Source organism: Eriocheir sinensis, chromosome 45 (assembly GCF_024679095.1).
Source record: "Eriocheir sinensis breed Jianghai 21 chromosome 45, ASM2467909v1, whole genome shotgun sequence".
Lineage (NCBI taxonomy): Eukaryota > Metazoa > Arthropoda > Malacostraca > Decapoda > Varunidae > Eriocheir > Eriocheir sinensis.
Window position 1 is genome coordinate 39012 of NC_066553.1, and position 20989 is coordinate 60000.

Here is a 20989-nt window from a genome sequence, read left to right on the forward strand (position 1 = left end):
AAGACCGAACCCTTCAAGGACTCACCCCTTCCAAGACCCAACCCTTCAAGGACTCAGACTTTTACACGAGCCTTTGCAATCGGTACTTTCCCTGGCGCTGATGGTGCAAGATAAACGGTGCAAAGACAAACCCTCACTGAGCGCCACTAACCTGTGATCCCTGTCCTCCTACGTCCTGTGTTTCCATGACAGGGAGAGGCTGCACAGCATTTCTGGGGTGTGGAAAACAGAAACCAGACTAGTGACACACAGCGTTTTACTGCCTCCGAGATTAACATATTCTCCCAAGTAATTATAAAGCTTGACTATAATCGTTTTCATTCCTGTCATATTCTCTCCCCTGCATTTTCTCTCCTCCTCCTCCTCTTCCTACTAATTTTCCTTATCTACCCTTTTTTTGTTCTTTTTGCCTTCTCTCCTCTTCATTCCTCCTACCTTCCTCCACCTCATATACCTTTCCTTTTGTCTTCCTCCTAATTCTCTAGCTATTTCTCTTCATTTCCTCAACCTCTCCTCCTCCTCTACGCACCTCATCACTTCACTTCTTCTTCTTGCCCGTGCGTACGAGCGGTCGGTCCGTCTGGAAGATAACATTGCAGGTGGTGCACAGCGGGACGGCCTTGCAGTAAACAGAGAGGCAGTTGGAGCACACGCTGGCCATGTCCACAAGCGTGCGGTGACAGAAGCAGGCCGCGCGGTAGTCCACTGTGTCCGGGGCGGGGGTGTTCAGCTTGCGGCGGGTGGCTGTGTCGCAGTGGTACATGAGGAGCAGCGTCTGGAGAAGCTCGTTTACCTGAGGGTTGTGAGGTGGATGTTATGGGGAGTCCGTTTTGATGGTTTGTGGGGTGTGTGTGAGGCGCTGATAAACACCATCTGTTATACGCCATTCCTGAGACTTCTATGATATGGGGAGTCAGTTTTGATGGTTTGTGGGGGGGGTGTACGGCACTGATAAACACCATCTGTTATAGGCCATTCCTGAGACTTCTATGTTATGGGGAGTCAGTTTTGATGGTTTGTGGGGGGGGTGTATGGCACTGATAAACACCATCTGTTATAGGCCATTCCTGAGACTTCTATGATATGGGGAGTCAGGTTTGAGGGGTTGGGGGGGGGGGTGTGCGGCGGTGATAAACACCATCTGTTATAGGCCATTCCTGAGACTTCTATGATATGGGGAGTCAGTTTTGATGGTTTGTGGGGGGGGGTGTGAGGCGCTGATAAACACCATCTGTTATAGGCCATTCCTGAGACTTCTATGATATGGGGAGTCAGTTTTGATGGTTTGTGGGGGGGTGTACGGCACTGATAAACACCATCTGTTAAAGGCCATTCCAGAGACTTCTATGATCTGTGGTGTGCAGACAGACTTTGGCACACAGACAGATGTTATTTACAACCCTTTCTAAAGATTTTATGATCTGTGGAGTGTGTGTGAGATATATATGAACACAGATACATTAGTAATATTGCATAGCCTGCTGCAGTGACTTGTATGATTTCTGATGTGTGTAGAAAGACAAATATACACACAGATATGATTCACCTATAGCCCTTTATGAAGACTTATGATTTGTGGTGAGTGCGCAAAATAGATAGATATATACACTAATACATCCCTTCTATAGTCCATTCCAGTAACCTGTATGATTTGTTGTGCATTCAAGACATACAAATAGATACATGCCTTTTTTTTTTGTGTGTGTGTGTGTGTGTGTGTGTGTGTGTGTGTGTGTGTGTGTGTGTGTGTGTCTCACCTGGCGCACACAGTGGTAGGTGCCGCCGGTGATGTCGGCGCCCTGCTGCAGGAGGCCGCAGTCGCCCCCTATGACACACACATCCACGGGCGTCGAGGACTTCTGGGCCGTGAGGTAGGTGTTGATGTAGGTCAGGTACTGGCTGCCCGTGTCCGCTGCCGGGGGGGAGAGGAGGAGGGAGGAAATCTAAGTTAGCACAATTTTTTTTACAACAAAGATGGCTCAAGGGCACAAAAAAGTAAACAACAATAAAAAAAAAGCCCGCTACTCGCTGCTCACAAAAAGAAACCAGAGAGGTGGCCAAAAGAGAGTTACATATACATAGTCACTTTACGTTCTCTTATATCTACAGAAATGTACTAAAGGATTATAACTGATGGCTCCAGTAAATGATAACAGGCTAACAGAGGAGGAGGAGGAGGAAGAAGAGTAGGACTGTGTTGGGATGAGTAAAAAGTAAATGAAATGCCAGGATTTGCCTTTCCTACACTCCCACATGACCTCTACATGTAACAACACACGAGAAATTAATCCAGACAAGGAAAGGTTTGGCAGCGCCGGGGATCGAACCCGCGACCAGCGTAACGGGAGAGCCCCTCCTTATCCAGTCAGCCAAAGAGGTGCCCCAGAGTGAGTTATAGGAGGCTCGCCCATCAGGCAAGTCACCACTACATAAATATCAAATCCGTGCCACTCTTCAAACCACCTTCCAGCTCGGGGTCATCACAACTAACTGGCTATTTCTTTTATTGATTTACTTTCTTACAGCAACAGAAGAACCTCAAGGGCAAAAATAAAGACGAGACAAAAACTACCTAATCAAAACAATATTGGCGTAGGACTCACAGGGGAAGAAAAGGGGAAGAAAAACAGACAAACAACATTGGTATAGGACTCACAGGGGAAGAAAAGGGGAAGAAAAACAAGAAAAGGGGGAGAAAAACAGACAAACAATATTGGTGTAGGACTCACAGGGGAAGAAAAGGGGAAGAAAAACAAGAAAAGGGGAAGAAAAACAGACAAATAATATTGGTGTAGGACTCACAGGGGAAGAAAAAGGAAGAAAAACAAGAAAAGGGGGAGAAAAACAGACAAACAATATTGGTGTAGGACTCACAGGGGAAGAAAAAAAAGAAAAGGGGAAGAAAAAAGACAAAAAAAAATACTTGCATAGGATTCCCAGGAGACGAAGATCCAAAAAAAAAGATAAATACAGTTGTCCCTCAAATAGTAGTTTCCAATAGTTTGATTTTGGTTTTACGTGGATTTTCCAAGAAGATTTTTTAGGGTTTTTAAATTTCTCAATGAGCAGGAAATTTAGGGTCATATAACAAGACATTTTGCCTCCCAAGAACACATATTTGACAAGGCATTCATAGGAGTTGTGGGCATTTCCAGGAGTAGTTTTATCACCCAGGTGGTAGACTGACCCTTCCTCTGTACCGTGAAGCTAAAGAAACACTCACTAGAACCTGACTGACCCCCTCTTTGACCTTTAGAAACAGCTGATGTGATAAGTGAAAGTGTCTTATTATACCAACCTTAAAAATCCTATAAAGCTGAAACCGAACTATTGGAAACCGTACTATTTGAGGGATGACTTATAAAAAAATACTCATAAACAACAGAAGCACAGGACTCACAGGATATCTTGAGCACAAGTAGCCTGGCTTGCATCCTCTTGGCCAGGATCTCCTCGGTCTCCTTGCGCTTGATGTAGAGGAGCCCCCTGCCCATGGCCCCAGAGAGAAGGGACTCATTCTGCTCAGGGTTGGTGGGGGTGCTAGCGGCCGCCTCAGCCATGGCCCTCACGCCCCTCTCAATGGCCCGGTCCACTTGTCCCAACATCTCCAGCCGCCCGTCCTTCTGTCTCCCAATCTGAAGGGAAGCGCTTGGGTCAGGAATGGCTGCAGAACATGAGGCTTTATAGGAGTTATTGCATATTTTTCTTCTTTATCTTTCATTTCTCCTTTTCTTCTGCCTTTGTCTATCTTTATCTTAGCTCCTTCCTTCCTCTAATCCTGACTTATTCTCTCCCAAAGCCTCATCACACTATCACTAGGCTCACAACACTACCCATGGACTGAGCAACAAGCAGCACCACCAACCCCATCTTCATTGGAGCCTGGGTAGAGGAACCGTGACTCCAGGTGATTGGCGGCCAGCACAGCGAGGGAGTTCCGCGCGTTGGCTGCCAGGTGGAGGTTAGCGAAGGCCACGACGGCGTTGAAGTAGGTGTGTGCGTCGTGCTCAGCCAGCTGTGGGTGCATGTCCACAACCATCACCAGCAGGCACCCCTCCTCCGCCATGCTAGGGACAGTTAACAACATCATTATTATCATTATTAGGCAGTCCTCCTCCATTATACTCTGGCCAGAGGGTTATTATTATTATTACTAGGATTGTGCAGTGGCTGGGAGGGTGGGAAATGGTATATATATATGTATGTACTGCCTCTTGTGGTGCCTAGAGGTGGACTGACAAACATATCCTCGGGGGCAATAGCACAAAAACCGTGAAATATTTGCCAATACTTAACCACGTCATGTCGTAGCGGCCGACCATGGACAGAGTACAAGTCCAAAGCCTTCAGTCTCTGGGAATAACTTAGATGCTCCATACCTCTAATGTTCCTGGTCTAACGTCTCTGCACTGACTCAAGTAAGTTGAGATCAGTAATATATCCCAGATTCCACACAGATGAACAATATTCAAGTAAAGGCCGAATGTGCGTCACATAAATAGGGACAAGAAAGTAAGCATCGCGGTTAGCTGTAGATTTAAGTAGATTTTGAGCCATGCCACCTGCTCTCTGGACAATGTTCTGTATGTGCTGGTGAAATTTCAAGGAAGAACCGACATTAACCCCAAGGTCCATTGCAGAATCTTTAAGTGGATCGACCACAGGTGTGCGCTGGACACAGCCTACAGTTCATGGTGCAGATGCAAATGGTATGTTGGAGGAATTCTCTGATGTGTTGGAGGCTGACAACACTGACACGTGACTCACCTGTGTCAATTTGGTGTGTTGACGTCCTTGTGTTGTGGAGGAGCCTTCTTCTTCTTCAATGCTTTAAGGGCGCTCGTTATGCCATGGGACCACGCTCTCTATTGCCCTGGCGTTGTGGGTTGCTGGTGGCTGTTGTGGTGGTGGTTAGTGGAGCTTCTACGAGGAGGAGGCGTGACAGTATGGCGTCTTCTTCTTCTTCTTGGGGGCTTTTATGGGGCTAGTTAGGCTATGGGACCACGCTCTCTATTGCCCTGGCGGTGTGGATTGCTGGTGGCTGTTGTGGTGGTGGTTAGTGGAGGAGGTGGAGGCGGCGTGACAGTGGCGTCGTGGTGTTGACGTCGCTTACAACACCAACACCACAGTGACGGTCCAACGTTGCCAGATCCTCGTATTGAGCACATTGTAATTCCGATTTTTGACACGTAACCACTGCAGAAAGACATCATTAATTAACCATTTCAACGATAGCTATTAATGAACCTAGTATTGAGGTGGAGGAGGCAGTTTTGGGTCGAAAATAGGCGAATATGAAAGGCTGAGCAGGGCATCTGGCACCGCTACCCACACCGGCGGCCACACCAGCTGATTGTCGTACTCACCTCAGTGCCTTATCAGTTTCTGCCTAATTAAAGCTATAATGGCCCAGTGAGTGACAGTATTTAATCAAACTTGTCACATAAAACTTAATTATTATGTTATGTACGCGCTGAAAGAATAAATAATGTACGCGCTGAAAGAATAAATAATGTACGCGCTCAAAGAATAAATAATGTACGCGCTCAAAGAATAAATAATGTACGCGCTCAAAGAATAAATAATGTACGCGCTGAAAGAATAAATAATGTACGCGCTCAAAGAATAAATAATGTACGCGCTGAAAGAATAAATAATGTACGCGCTCAAAGAATAAATAATGTACGCGCTCAAAGAATAAATAATGTACGCGCTGAAAGAATAAATAATGTACGCGCTGAAAGAATAAATAATGTACGCGCTGAAATAATAAATAATGTACGCGCTCAAAGAATAAATAATGTACGCGCTGAAAGAATAAATAATGTACGCGCTCAAAGAATAAATAATGTACGCGCTCAAAGAATAAATAATGTACGCGCTCAAAGAATAATTAATGTACGCGCTCAAAGAATAAATAATGTACGCGCTCAAAGAATAAATAATGTACGCGCTCAAAGAATAAATAATGTACGCGCTCAAAGAATAAATAATGTACGCGCTCAAAGAATAAATAATGTACGCGCTCAAAGAATAAATAATGTACGCGCTCAAAGAATAAATAATGTACGCGCTCAAAGAATAAATAATGTACGCGCTCAAAGAATAAATAATGTACGCGCTCAAAGAATAAATAATGTACGCGCTCAAAGAATAAATCAACGCTCTCTCTCTCTCTCTCTCTCTCTCTCTCTCTCTCTCTCTCTAAAAGTCCTCAGGAAGGGCACACACAAGGGCACACAATCATCTTGGCACTTGGATGTCACAGAATGGCACACAACCCTCCTGTGCTCCCCTACAAAGTACACCACCCAAGGCATTATGAAGGCACTGTGTGTATGACCAAGCACTGTCCATGTTTGCCTCTGGTTAATGTCTGAGGCTCTGAGCAAGTACAGAGATCGACTTTTCAGTATATAATTCTTTCCTTACTGTCTGTAAGTTTATACACTTCTGGTTAATGTCTGAGGCTCTGAGCAAGTACAGAGATCGACTTTTCAGTATATAATTCTTTCCTTACTGTCTGTAAATGAGTTTATACACCCACCAAGGCATTAAGGCACTGTTGTGTGTGTGCGTGTGTGTGTGTGTGTGTGTGTGTGTAGGCCTAACACAATCTGCTCACCATAAAAAAATTCAAGATGTAGTTTGATATCCATTCTCTCAGCAGCTCCATCTTTTTCAGTGTGAGGTGTTAGGTGAAGAAAGAAAGAAAATAGAAATTAAATGCTATCTCACGTCAGAAGAGGAAAGAAAGTGAAAGAAAGGACGAAAATGAAGGAGAAAAGGGAACAGGAATGGGAATTAAATGCTATCTCATGTCATATTAGGAAAGAAAGGACGAAAATGAAGGAGAAAAGGGAACAGGAATGGGAATTAAATGCTATCTCATGTCATATTAGGAAAGAAAGGACGAAAATGAAGAAGAAAAGGGAACAGGAATGGGAATCAAATATTATCTTGCAATAGAAAAGGAAAGAAAGAATGAAAAAGAGGAATAAAATGAAAGAGAAAAGGGAACGGGAATCAAATAAATAAAAATATACAAAAATTCTATCTGGCGTGAAAAAAAAGGAAGAAAACGAGAATGATTATATTTGTGTGGAGGGTGACTGAAGTATTAGGTACATTTCTATTCCTAAAAGAAGAAAATTAACAATACTGAGAGCAAAACAGACTACGCTATTATGTGTTACCAATGTCCAGTCTTACCGCGCACAGAACTGATAAGGCTGTCAACCACACTAACAGAAAGGCAACCCATGAATTTGTAGAAGGCAGGGCAGACAGAGAACCAGGTGGAGAGATGAAATTAGAACCTTTACCAGAGCAGGATGGAGTACACTTGACATCACACAGACTCAGGTGGAGGAATGGTACTGGAACCTCCACAGAACCAGAATGGAGTACACTAATGCTTGGTGGAGAGATGAAATTAGAACCTTTACCCGAGCAGGATGGAGTACACTTGACATCAGACAGAGAGTTGGGGGTAGAGGAATGGAATTGGAACCTCCACTGAAAACAGAAGGGAGTACACTAATGTCTGAGAGAGAATCAGGTGATGAGATATGATTAGAACCTTTGCTGAATACACTAACACCAGGTAGAGAAGTGGAGGACCCTGGGAAAGGCCTTTGCCCAGAGACCGAGCAACAACGCCGCTGAACACGACAGTGATGACCCAGTGGAATAAAATTGAGGTTTAAAAGGACTCGATAGTCTATATTTTATTTATATATAATTTTTTTCAATTAGATTTGTTCATAAATACAAACATAATTTTCTCTAGATATTAAGAATTATGCTGAGAGTCGCGGCAGCACGAGGCGTCTCGACACAATGCTAGTGAACAGGGTAGGGCCAGCGTGACCCCGGCACTTCCATAGGAGGCACACACACAGGTCACCAACGCCCACACACACCCCAGACTCCCGGGCCGCCGCCTCCCACAAAGCCCGCCCTCAGCACAAGAGTCTCTCAAATACATAATCTCTCTCGCCTTCCTTCCACGTCAGGGATCTCTAGCTAGGAATGGACACCCGGCCCGCCCCAGCGCCTGTCAGGACACCGCCCCGCTGCCTCCTCGGCCCCGTACCAGCATGGTGTGATGGCAGGGTGGCCGGTGATCATCAGTGATGGCGGTGTGTTGAGGGAAGTGTGTGTTTGGTTGTGTTCCGTCCCTTGTGTGGGCAGAGTGTGGGGAGCTTGTCATCGTGTGGCCTGAGAGAGTAGCGCCTTGTCAGTGTGCCGGGCAGTGTCGGGAAGTGCCGCTCCTGACGGGTGGGCTGGGGCAGGCCGCAATGCTTGGTACTATTTGAATATTAAAATGCTATGGTAGCCTCTATAGGGAAGATAGTGTATAGGGAACTTGGAGAACTTCCAATTGAATGTACATAACTGATGCTGCTGCTGCCATGGATTGCTTTCCTTCATATATAAATTTAGAAAAGTATAATTTAATTGTGAACGCTCTATGTTTACGCCTCTTACATCCTTCAAAAAGCCTTAGATTATTCCTTTTACTTAAGTAATTCATGAATGTTTTCCATAACTGTGAACTGCCATCAATTTCCCTTCAGCGGATCAATTAAAACAAGTTTGGTTACACACAACACCAAAACTATCTGGCAACGCGTCAAAATACTTGCCCCGACGGAAGGTTGGCTACGTCGCGGGGCGGTGGAGTGTGGCAAACAAACCTCAAGGTGGTGGTGGAGCACGAAGAAAAAACTAAACACATCATTGTTCACGTTTGTGTTTTTATGTAATTTAGATAAGATACATGTAGCAATGAACTCTTTGTGCAGTATGGACATCTCAATACCAGAAAATCTTACCTAATGATCAGACGCTGGAACAAACTCCCCCCCTCAACCTTTGCCCGGCCACCAGTCAGTCCAGCTCGGCCCACCCACACACACACACACACACACACACACACACACACACACACACACACACACACACACACACACACACACACACACATACACACACACGAGTTTGTCTGTGCTGTCCTGGAGGTGACACAGACTGCCTGACCGTCACACCGAACACTGAGGTCCCAGAGCACTGCGGTGTGGTGGTGGTGGCGCGACCCTGCGGTCCGACCCCGAGCCGTGGCCGGTGAGAACACTCTTGACTAGTAGTATTTCTTGAATTATGCTACAACCATCATAGCGCCCTCCTCCTCGTGTGAGGATCAAAGTCTTTGGCAGAGTTAGAACAAGGAATACTGTATGAAACATTCACTAAAGCGAGGGTTCTGCAAGGGTCTAGGGAACCTCGGAAAACCTCGCCCTCGGAGAAATTTACTCTATACACGGATAGATTAAAACGGAGCAAAGATATAATTAGTTAGATATCCAAGACTGCGTAACTTTGGTGGGAGAGGTTTTGGAGTAGGGGGTGAAGCCGATCTGCGGCTTGGCGGTGCGGCCGTTCTTGCTGACGGAGCTGTGGATGATGGGCAGCGGCAGCAGCCCGTTCTGGCCGGTGATGGTGGTGGTGGGCGTGACCAGCGCCACGGAGGCCTGGCCGTGCCCCGTCACGCTGGGCGGCGGGCAGTAGCTCAGCCCCTTGGGGGACTTCTTGGCAAGGTTGGCGCTGGCGTTTGGTCCGCTGATCTGGAGTGGCTTGAAGATCTGCTTGGGCAGGCCGCCGGGTATGCCGTTATACTTGACGGGGGAGCCGTGGCTGCTGGTCTCCATGGACACATGCTTCTGCTGCGCCTTGCCAGCGTTGTGGCGGCCGCCGGGCATCTTGTTGTTCCCATGGGGAAGAGATATCCTGTTGGGCTTTGAGGTATTCACGCTGGACACGATGGTCTTGGCGTCCTTGGCGGCGTCCTTGGCGGCCACGTGGGAGTAGATCACCCCGTCCTTGCTGTCCATGGAGAGCGACATGTTTGTACTTCCGAGGTAGGGCGGCGCCAGGCCGGCCCAGGACATGGCTGCAGCACCGGGCACCAGCGACTGCATGCTCCTGTTGATGATGGGGTGCCCCGCCACCAGGCCGCCGGCCGTGGTGGTGAGGGGCAGGGCGTGGCCGTGGCCCAGGCCGGTGCTGGTGGCTGTGGTGGCAGTGTGGGTGGTGGCGCTGCCCGTGGCGGGGGAGTAGGAAGCACCGTTGGCCACGCCCACCAGCGCAGAGGTGGCGGGCACAGCCATGGACACCTGCGTGCTGTTGGATATGGTGGAAGGTGCGCTGGAGGCGGCGGAGGAGGCGGCGGAGGTGGCGGGGGCGGAGTGGTTGGTGCTGCTGGCGATGATGGAGGTGACGGCCGCCAGGTGGTGGTGCAGGGCCGAGCGGTGGGCCTCAAGCTGCGCCCGGGAGGCCACCAGCTGGGCCACCTGCTCCTGCACCAGCTGGGCCGTCTGGCACACGGCCATCTGGCTCCGCCGCACCTCCTCGATGTGCTCCAGCAGGATGGAGTTGTTGCTGCCGCCTTGAGCTGGAAACAAACAATGCAGAATTAAAGACTCACATCAGGAGTTGAGAGTTAGATCAATTTTGGGTGGAGAGAGAGGTCAGTTTTGGGTGGAGTTAGGTCAATTTGGGGTGGAGAGAGAGAGGTCAGTTTTGGGTGGAGTTAGGTCAATTTTGGGTGGAGAGAGAGGTCAGTTTTGGGTGGAGAGAGAGGTCAGTTTTGGGTGGAGAGAGAGGTCAGTTTTGGGTGGAGAGAGAGGTCAGTTTTTGGTGGCCAGACGTCATGGAGGACCACAACTCACCCTGGGCGTTCTTGATGAAGTGCTCAATGACGGTGTCCACCCCCTGCAGGCCGGCCAGCAGCGGGTCCTCCTCGGGCGGGGGCAGCGAGGACATGATGTAGGCGTCCTTCATGGGGATCTTGCCAGCCATGCCCATGCGGCTCATCACCATCTGCACAAGACAGCGGCAAGGGGTCAATATACCAGTGCTCAAAGCAAGGCTAGGAACATCAAGGTTGCTTTCCATTCCCTAACCTTTCCTAACCTTCCCTTACCTCTCCTAACCTTCCCTTACCTCTCCTAACCTTCCCTTACCTCTCTTAACCTTCCCTTACCTCTCCTAACCTTCCCTTACCTCCCCTAACCTTCCCTACCTCTCCTAACCTTCCCTAACCTTTCCTTACCTCTTCTAACCTTCCCTAACCTTTCCTTACCTCTCCTAACCTTACCTCTCCTAACCTTCCCTAATCTTTCCTTACCTCTCCTAACCTTCCCTAACCTATCCTTACCTCTCCTAACCTTCCCTAACCTTCCCTTACCTCTCCTAACCTTCCCTTACCTCTCCTAACCTTCCCTAACCTTTCCTTACCTCTCCTAACCTTCCCTAACCTTCCCTTACCTCTCCTAACCTTCCCTAACCTTCCCTTACCTCTCCTAACCTTCCCTAACCTTCCCTTACCTCTCCTAACCTTCCCTAACCTTTCCTTACCTCTCCTAACCTTCCCTAACCTTTCCTTACCTCTCCTAACCTTCCCTAACCTTCCCTTACCTCTCCTAACCTCTCCTAACCTTCCCTAACCTTTCCTTACCTCTCCTAACCTTCCCTAACCTTCCCTTACCTTCCTACCTTACCTTTATTCTCTCCTTAACTCTCCTAACCTTCCCTTCCCCTACCTTCCCTTCCCTTCTCTTCCTTTCCCTTCTCTTCCCTACCCTTCCCCTGCTTCCCCCTCCCTCCTCACCTTTGCGTTCATGCTGGGGGTGATGGTGTTGTGACCCGTCGAGGCCACTGTCACGGGCATGGGCATCGCGCGCATGGGGGCCGTGGTGACCAGGGGCGTGGCCGTCATCACAGCCGCCATGGCCGTCGTGGTGGTGAGGGTGGAGGTGGCGGTGGTGGTGGTGGAGGTGGAGCCCGTCACAGCGATGGAAGCCGCAGCCGGTGGTGTGGTCTGCATGGCGGTACTCGTGGTGTTGGTGGCAGTGGAGGTGGAGGTGGTGGATGTGGTGGTGGATGGGGCGACGGGCTGTGGTGATGCGGTGCTGGTGGCGGCGGTGGCGGTGGTGGTGGTGGTGGTGACTTTGAGCAAGGGCACAGAGATGGAGGAGGAGGCGGAGGAGGTGGTGGTGGTGGCGGCGGTGGTGGGGGGCTGCTGGTGGTGGATGTTGGTGGTGAGGAGGTGCTCGAGGGCCTCACACACACGCTGGGCCAACGGGTCGGTACTCTCGTGACGGTACCGACGCAGCCGCTCCTGTACCACCATTTGCCACACCGCCTCAACCTCTGCGGGAAGGCAAGGAGGAATAAGACAAGGAGGATGAGACAACCAAGGGGGAATAAGACAAGGAGAGGAGGAAGAGAGGAAGGGAATAAGACAATAAAACAACACACTCAGGAGGAATAGAACACAAAATCAAGGGGGAATAAGACAAGGAGGAATAAGACAACAAAACAGAACATGAGGAGAGGAAGAGGAGGAAGAGAGGAAGGGAATAAGACAATCAAGGAGGAATAAAACAATAAAACAACACACTCAGGAGGAATAGAACACAAAATCAATGGGGAATAAAACAAGGAGGAATAAGACAACTAAAATTGGCTGATGTCTGATGTCTGGAGGGTGCCGGGAGTCATTGTCTTGAATGTCTGACTGGGGCTTTGACACTCTCCTACTCTGTCCCCTCAAGTCTCCTCTCCCTTCCCTTCCCTTCCCTTCCCTTCCCAGCCCTATGAAGACCCTCACCCTGCTGAACATTGGTCCCTTCCCTTCCCTTCCCTTCTCTTCCCTTCCCTTCCCAGCCCTATGAAGACCCTCACCCTGCTGTTGGTCCCTTCCCTCACCATCCCTCCCAAGGTCCTCACCCTGCTGTCGGTGCAGTGAGTGCTGTGGCTGCAGGCCCAGGTGGTGCAGGAAGCGTGCCTTGTGGGGGTACTCATGGGCCAGGCACAGCTCCTCGGGGGTGGTTATCACAGGCGGGAGGCTGTGGCCCGGCGCTAGCATGGGCACCAGCTCCTCGGAGATCGACTCGGCGTGCTTGGGGGACGAGGGTATGGACGAGGGCTCCAGCGCGCTCAGAACCCTGGCACGGCGCTCACACTGGTTCAGCTCGGCCTCCTGCGCGTGGGCGTGGGTGATCAGGCCCACCGTGTTCAGGAACGAGATTTTCTGGAACAATAACAATTTGGAAATGTCAACAGCATCATAAAATTTTACAAAGCCATTGCAATACAGAAGCTTGTTTTTCACCATGTTTTGCAATCCTACAAGTCCTGCAATATCACAACCATTCCACCTTACAATTCTGCAATACCTTAGTTACTGCAATCCTATAATCCCTCACTCTTAATCTTCCAATCCTACAATCTCTTAGTTACTGCAATCTAACAATCCCTACAATCCTATAATCCTTACTTGATGGAATCCTACAATCTCTGACCTTACAATCCTGCAATCCCTAAGTTACTGCAATCCTATAATCCCTCACTCTTAATCTTCCAATCCTACAATCTCTTAGTTACTGCAATCTAACAATCCCTACAATCCTATAATCCTTACTTGCTGGAATCCTACAATCTCTGACCTTACAATCCTGCAATACTTTAGTTACTAGAACCTACCTGCAATCCTACACTCCCACAATCCCACAATCCTGCAATCCTACACCCTCCTCTCCTCCTCACCTCGTGGGATGTGTCCAGGGGTGCTGGGGGCCCTTTGGTGCAGACCAGCATGAGGGCGCGGGCGCGGGCCATGGCCTCCTCCTGCAGCACCTCCTCCGCCTCATCCACCTCCAGACCCGCCTCGCGCAGCTCCCTCAGCCGCGCCTCCTCCACATCCAGCCGGCTCACAGGTGGATCAGGGGGTGGTGAGGGCGGTGGTGGTGGTGGTGGTGGTGTGGGGGGAGGGGGTGGCTTGATCTGTATTGGTGGTTGGGTACTGGTGTTGGTACTCGAGGTGGTGGTGGTGGTGGTGGTGGCGGTTGTGGAGGTGGTGGAGAGGCTGCTACTGGTGGTGTTTGTGGTGGTGGTGGTGGTGGTGGTGGCGGTGGAGGTGGTGTTGCTGGGTACAGGGCTACAACTGGTCTTTTCAAGCTTGACCGGTTGCCACACTCCGCGAGGTTCAACTCCACCTCCACCAATACAGCGCATCTCCACTCCACTTCCACCTCCGCAGCGCATCTCCACTCCACCACCAACTCCACGAGGTTCAACTCCGCGCATCTCCACGTTTCGCATCTCCACGTTACGGATCTCAACTCCGCGAGGTTCAACTCCACGCATCTCAACACCACGACTTTCAACTCCACGCATCTCCACTCCACGGGACTCCCCTACTCTGGAATCCACTCCTCTTGACTCCATTCCTCTTGACTCCATTCCTCTTGATTCCATTCCTCTTGATTCCATTCCCCTACTTTCAATACCTCTTGGTTCAATTACTCTTGGCTCCACCACCATTCTTGGGTGATCCATTCCTCTTGATTCCATTCCTCTTGATTCTATTCCTCTTGATTCTAACCCTCTTGATTCCAGTCCTCTTCCCTCCATTCCTCTTGGCTCCATTCCCCTTGGTTCAATTCCTCTTGATTCCATTCCTCTTGACTCCATGCCTCTGGGTTCAACTCCTCTTGATTCCATTCCTCTTGACTCCATGCCTCTGGGTTCAACTCCTCTTGACTCCATTCCTCTTGGTTCTATTCCTCTTGATTCCATTCCTCTTGATTCCATTCCTCTTGACTCCATTCCTCTTGATTCCATTCCCCTTGACTCCATTCCTCTTGATTCCATTCCTCTTGCCTCCATTCCTCTTGATTCCATTCCTCTTGATTCCATTCTTGATTCCATTCCTCTTGATTCCATTCCTCTTGACTCCATTCCTCTTGGCTCAACACCTCTTCCCTCGACCACTCTCGGCTCCACCACTCCTCTTTGCTCCATTCCTCTTGGTTCAATTCCTCTTGACTCCACTCCCCTCTGGTCCAGGCCTCTTGATTCCACTCCTCTTTGCTCCAAACCCCTTGTGTCCAGCCCTCTTGTTTCCACTCCTCTTGACTCCATGCCCCTCATCTCCACTCCTCTTGACTCCACACTCCTCAAGTCCACTCCTCTTGACTCCACATTCCTCATCTCCACGTTCCTCGCCTCCACTCCTCTCGACTCCACACTCCGCATCTCCACACTCCTTGACTCCATTCCCCTCATCTCCATGCCTCTCGCCTCCCCGCCCCGTCCCTCCCCGCCCTCCTTCTTTATCTCCCCAGGTGGTATGAGCTCCCCATTCCCCACCATGATGCGCGCTGGCTGGCAGGTCAAGTTCTCCCCGTTCTTGACAGGCGGCGCGGCGTTCTTGATGACCGAGTGTAGCGAGTGCATGGAATCGCTGGGCGTTGACTCGAAGGGCCGAACGATGGCTGGCGTGCGAGGCTTTCCCGAGGACCTCATGCTGTCCCGTGGAGGCTCCAGCTTGTTCAGGGGCAGGTCGTCTTTGGTGCTGGTGGCCTGCGTCTGGGTCTTGGGTTGCGACTGGGCCTGCACGTGTCCCAGGAAGGTCACGTCATTGATGGGCCTAAACATGACCTGGTTCCTGATGTCCAGCGGCTGAGCCATCTGCTGGGTGGCCACGCCTGGGGGGTGAGGGAAGGAGTCAGTTATGGGAAATACACTTAGGCCTTGGGAAAAAACTTAGGCCATAGGGAAAGACTTAGGCCATGGGAAATGCTTAGACCATGGGAAAACTTAGGCTATGGGTAAAGACTTAGGCCATAGGGAAAGACTTAGACCATGGGAAATGCTTAGACCATGGGAAAACTTAGGCTATGGGTAAAGACTTAGGCCATAGGGAAAGACTTAGACCATGGGAAATGCTTAGACCATGGGAAAAACTTAGGCTATGGGTAAAGACTTAGACCTTGGGAAAAAACTTAGGCCATAAGGGAAAGACTTAGGCCATGGGTAAAACTTAGGCCATGGTTTAGAATATAGCCATATCTACCTTTCCAATTTATCCAGGAGTGGCTTCAATAATTTAGCTGACACTATGAAGCAAAAGTTACCTCTCGGACCCCTAAAACAACAAGAAAAGATACGAGAAAAAGAAAAAAAGAAAACAAGAAATGAAAAGAAAACGAGGAGTAGGAGTTAGCATATTCCCTAAGGCCGCCAGACCAGCCAGCCCCCCTAAGCCAAGCCAACCCACCGATGGGCTGGTTCTTGCGACCGTGGGTGGTGCTGGTGACGGTGACGCTGCTGGTGCTGAGGCTGGTGATGGGCACGATGGGGGTGATGGGAGTGATGGGGCTGCGGTCGCGGCTCCGGTCATGGCTTTGCGAAGAGGAGTCTGTGGGGGAATGGGCAGTGAGAATAGGGTCAACAGGAATGGGGTAGGAATGGAGGATGGGTTCAAGAGGAATGGGCTGGAAATTACCATGGAAGGATGGAGGAAGATAAGGAAGGATTGTATGGACTCAAAACACCTTCTTCCACTTATTATAGAGACTGAATTACCATGGAAGGATGTGAATTACTGTGGAAGGATGGAGAAGATAAGGATAAGATAGTGAGTGAGTTGCTTAGAAGGGTTGAAAGATAAACAGGAAAACAAAACAAAAGAAAACAAAGGAAATCAACAAATAAAAAATAAAAACAGAGGAAAACGTCAAGAAAAAAGGAAAAAAAAAAAAAAAATCGCTCACTGCCTCCGCCGTGAGCTGTCAATTTTTCATTTTAAGCAAACGAAGGAAAAGACAAGAAAGAGGGAAAAAGATAAACCAACGTACGCACTCACTCACCCTCTTTGCTGCTGCGGTCCGCCTCGTGAAGCTCCCTCTGCCGCTGTCTCTCTCTCTCCTTCTCTCTCGCTCTCTCTCTCTCCTTCTCCTTGTCGCGTTCTCTTTCCCGCTCCTTCTCCCTCTCCCTCTCCCTCTCGCGCTCCTTCTCTCTCTCCCTCTCCCGGTCCCTCTCTCGCTCCCTCTCTCGCTCTCGCTCTCTCTCCAGCTCTCGCTCCCTCCTCATCTCCAGCTCATACTCGCGCTGACGCATGTCCTCCTCCAGTTTTAACCTGAGAGAGAGAGATGTGAGGTTAGGTCAGGTTAGGCTAGGCTAGGTTAGGCTAGGTTATGTGAGGTGAGGTTCTGTTAGGTTAGGACAGGTTAGGCTAGGTGCTACATTAGGTTATGTCATGTTATGTAAGGTTATGTTAGCATAGGTTAGGTTAGGTAAGGTTAGGCTAGGTTAGGTTAGGCTAGGTTATGTGAGGTGAGGTTCTGTTAGGTTAGGACAGGTAAGGCTAGATGCTATGTTATGTTATGTCAGGCTAGATGCTACGTTATGTTATGTCATGTTATGTTAGCATAGGTTAGGTTAGGTTAGGCTAGGTTATGTGAGGTGAGGTTCTGTTAGGTTAGGCTAGGTGCTACGTTATGTTATGTCATGTTATGTTAGCATAGATTAGGTTAGGCTAGGATATGTGAGGTGAGGTTCTGTTAGGTCAGGACAGGTTAGGCTAGGTGCTACGTTATGTTATGTCATGTTATGTTAGCACAAGGTTAGGTTAGGCTAGGTTATGTGAGGTGAGGTTCTGTTAGGTTAGGACAGGTTAGGCTAGGTGCTACGTTATGTTATGTCGTTTCATGTTATGTAATGTTATGTCAGCATAGGTTGGGTTAGGTAAGGTGTGTGCCGAGACCAGTGAGCGACACCTTCACTGCGGCCAAAGGTGTGTCATTATTTCATATTATTGTTGTTTTCATTTCATTATTATTTTCAGCATCAATATTCTCATTTCATCATTATTGGCATTAGTAGCGTGATTACGTTTCAATAAGGACATAAGAACGTAAGGGGACTGCATGAGGCCGGTGGGCCTGTACAAGGCAGCTCCTGCGGAGGAGTAAGATCCTATTAGGCCACCTTTATAAACACACTAACCATGTACTCCTCTTACCACCACTAGCATGTTATTGTTACGAGTATCATCGTTTTTAGTTTTGTTTTAATCCTTCACAACATAAGAGCCTTGTTATTATTACTGTTATTAACATTAATGTCACTAATCATTATTAGTGTAATTTCAACCCCTCACAACATTATTTTTACTATAATTACCATTATTACTAGGGACATTTTCATCCCACACAGCAAGAGGCTTGTTACTATTACTATATATTATTAACATTGTCATTAACATTATTATCTGTCATTTTTACCATCATTATCAATAGTATTTTCACTATTATCATCATTATCAGCATCATTTTAACCCCTTGGGCGTCTCACCTCTCATGCAGGAGCGCTGATGAGGGGTGGAGGGCGGCCAGGGAGGTGGGGAGCAGGTCATGGGGAAACCTGGATGAGAGGTAGGGGGAGGTGGCGGCCCCGGGGTAGATGGCGGACAGGCCGCCCACACTGTAGGGGCTGAGGGGCGGCCGCAGCAACCCATAGCGCTCCAGGTACAGCTGCTCCTCCAACCTACGGGAAGGGCAATCGTTAGACACAGGGATGGAAAGTTTTGTTTAGTCGGCGCAACATCTGGGGTCATATGCCGGAGAGAGACAGGAGGGGGGAGGAATTATAGGAGAAGGGAACAGATCTCAGGAGACAGGACACAACCCCCAATTAATACCTGGTACCCATTCACTGCTGGGTGGATAGGGGCATAGGGTATCGGAAAAGCCGCCCAATTTTTTCCACTCCGCCTGGTACACAGGGATGAGAAATGAAGAGGAATGGAGAGAAAAATCGCTTAGCAGAAAAAAACTCACAAAGAGGAATGGAGAGAAATGCCGAGAGGAGAAAAATATAGAAAGGAATGGAGAAAAAAGCACGAAAGAATGGAGAGAAAATGCTGGATTGGAGAGAAAAAACACTAAGAGAAATGGAGAGAAAAATTCAAGAAAAGATTAGATATATTCATGGATAGCCGCCTATATTCTCAAGACACTTTCGGCTCCTACAAGTAATATTAATTCACAGTACAGAAGCCTTGTCAAACTATCACCAGACTCATAAAACTACCCATGGAAGAAATACTAACACACCCTTTACCAAAGCCTTGTCAAATGTGAATGTGTGAGCCCCAAAATGTTCAAGAATGCAGGCCAGGCAGGCACTGACGAAATTTTTGTTACTTGAAATTCACGTTAAATGCAGGTGTTACATCGATGAAATTTCTTGATTTGGGATGGTGGAACTTTTTTACTGAGGAGTTCCTTTGGTGGTGAAATTAAGTCAAAGAAACTAAAATATACAAAAAAATACTGAGCTACCTCCATTGCTGTAAAAATAAAATAAAAAAAATGCTAGTTGCTTCTATTACTGTAAAAAAATAAGCAAAATAAAAATATTAAAAAAAGCTCCAGTGTTGTACCTGTACTGGTGCGCCAGGTGGTGGGGGTAGAGGGAGGGGTGGTAGGCGGGGTAGGAGGGGGGCAGGTCCAGGGGCATGGGCGGGCGCAGTGACCCCCCCGGCGTGGCGGTGGCTGCCGAGGCCGTCACGTCGGGCGCGCGGTAGGGTTGGAAGCCGCGCACAAGCTCCTCGCTGACCGGCGGCGCGCTGGACCGCTCCGCCTCCGTGGTCATGGTGACGTGCGTGTGCGTGGGCGCGATGGTCACCACGGGGGGCACCGAGCCGCTGGAGATGCCGATGTGGCCCGTGGTGGAGGGCGTCAGCGACACCTTGGGGGACAGCCGCTGCGGCTCCCCGGACAGCGAACCCTCCTTCTCGGAGCCTGGGGGGAGGGGCGTGTTAGTGCTGAGAATGCCATGTGTATACGTGTGTGTGGGGGGGAGGGGTATAGGTGGGTGTGTAAGTGTGGGTATGGATGTGTGTGTGTGTGTGTGTGTATTTACCTAGTTGTATTTACCTAGTTGTAGTTTTACAGGGCCTGGGCTTACGCTCGTGTGGTCAAACCTCTATATTTCTTTATGTGTGTGTGTGTGTGTGTGTGTGTGTGTGTGTGTGTGTGTGTGTGTGTGTGTGTGTGTGTGTGTGTTATACAGGAGTGTGGATACATGGATAGATTGGGAGACAGGACTATCATAACTTGAGGTCAGGCCCTGTATCCTACAAATAGATAAATACACACTTGAAGTAGTCTGGCTGTGGAGGTAATCAGAGCTGAGGCCGTCCATTACTTTAGGAGGGACGTTGTGTACAGACAGACAAGGAGGCAGGGCAACACTCTCTAGTCCTCAGGTAAACACGAACAAGGACGTGACCAGGCAAACACCCACCTGGCGGCGCCGTGGCCTGCTTGGCGAGGGAGCGCAGCGCCGCGGCGAAGGAGGACGAGGAGGTAGGCGAGGGCGCCCTGGCCCCCGCGGTGGTGGTGAGGGGCGTGAGGGACGTGGTGAGGCCCAGCGGCGGCACCGTGGCCGTGGTTCTCACGCCCTTGCTGCTCAGACCCACGCTGCCGTCGCTGCTGATGCTGATGCTGCTGCTGCTGCTGCTGCTGCTCACCACGCTCGGCGCGCTGCTCACGCACGCCGCCGCTGCCGCCGCTGCAACCGCAGCTGCGGCGGCGGACCCCGGCGGCAGGAGGTGCGGCGGAATGCTGGGAGGCTTACCGCCCACGCCTGCAAGGAAACACACGGAGTCACACACTGGGCAACGGTGACGCCATGATCACAGCTCAACACAATAACAATAACGGTAAGGATAATAGTAGTAGTAGTAATGGTAGTAGTAGTAGTAGTAGTAGTAGTAGTAGTAGTAGTAGAGTAGTAACAGTAGTAGCAGTAATAATAATAATAATAATAATAATAATAATAATAATAATAATAATAATAATAATAATAATAATAATTTGGATAAATGTGATTATCACCATGATTCGTCCTCCAAGTGTTCATATTAAGAAGCAAATCAACAATGCAGTTAACTTCGCAGTTTCCGAAGCCTGCGTTAAATACAATATTTTAACATAAACACTTCAGCAACGTAAAGTCTGAGGGAATTTCCTGCAGCATTCAGCACCAACAAACTGATCAGCAGAGGGATTTTCAGCAAGATTTCCGCCGCCAACATTCCATTGCCTACAAGATTAACATGTGTCACGGG

The 20989-nt window shown here is 49.1% G+C and overlaps 2 protein-coding genes across 3 annotated transcripts in view; both read right to left on the bottom strand.

Annotated features, from left to right (window-relative positions):
• Positions 1-5125, bottom strand: part of LOC126980828 (general transcription factor IIH subunit 3-like) — a 31942-nt gene extending 26817 nt beyond the window's left edge. The window contains exons 1-6 of one of the 2 annotated variants that reach the window (XM_050831107.1): positions 4768-5125; positions 3866-4067; positions 3401-3635; positions 1758-1912; positions 530-793; positions 152-212 (exon numbers count right to left, since the gene is read on the bottom strand). In XM_050831107.1, coding sequence (XP_050687064.1) covers positions 539-793; positions 1758-1912; positions 3401-3635; positions 3866-4066 — 846 coding nt within the window. In that variant the 5' untranslated portion in view covers position 4067; positions 4768-5125 and the 3' untranslated portion in view covers positions 152-212; positions 530-538. Of the gene's footprint in view, positions 1-151; positions 794-1757; positions 1913-3400; positions 3636-3865; positions 4068-4767 lie in introns of both variants that reach the window. The other variant, XM_050831106.1, reaches the window with a different exon arrangement.
• Positions 5126-7715: 2590 nt separating this feature from the next.
• LOC126980830 (mucin-5AC-like) lies at positions 7716-20552 on the bottom strand. Its single transcript, XM_050831108.1, has 11 exons — positions 20164-20552; positions 19298-19658; positions 18208-18399; positions 17746-17811; positions 16722-16990; positions 16130-16270; positions 13615-15557; positions 12796-13099; positions 11675-12216; positions 10734-10884; positions 7716-10456 (listed from the first exon to the last, which is right to left on the bottom strand). Exons 2-11 carry the CDS (start codon positions 19507-19509, stop codon positions 9357-9359), a joined length of 4920 nt encoding a protein of 1639 aa, XP_050687065.1. The 5' UTR covers positions 19510-19658; positions 20164-20552; the 3' UTR covers positions 7716-9356.
• Between the last annotated feature and the right edge of the window lie 437 nt (positions 20553-20989).

What these genes read in the sequence shown, in the direction of transcription:
- LOC126980830 (XM_050831108.1), bottom strand. Translation starts at nt 19,509, where the DNA reads ATGACCACGGAGGCGGAGCGGTCCAGCGCGCCGCCGGTCAGCGAGGAG. An exon ending in CACCTGGCGCACCAGTACAG is followed by an intron (nt 18,400 to 19,297) that starts GTACAACACTGG and finishes CCCTTCCCGTAG; the next exon opens with GTTGGAGGAGCAGCTGTACC. An exon ending in CCCTGGACACATCCCACGAG is followed by an intron (nt 13,100 to 13,614) that starts GTGAGGAGGAGA and finishes TTATTGTTCCAG; the next exon opens with AAAATCTCGTTCCTGAACAC.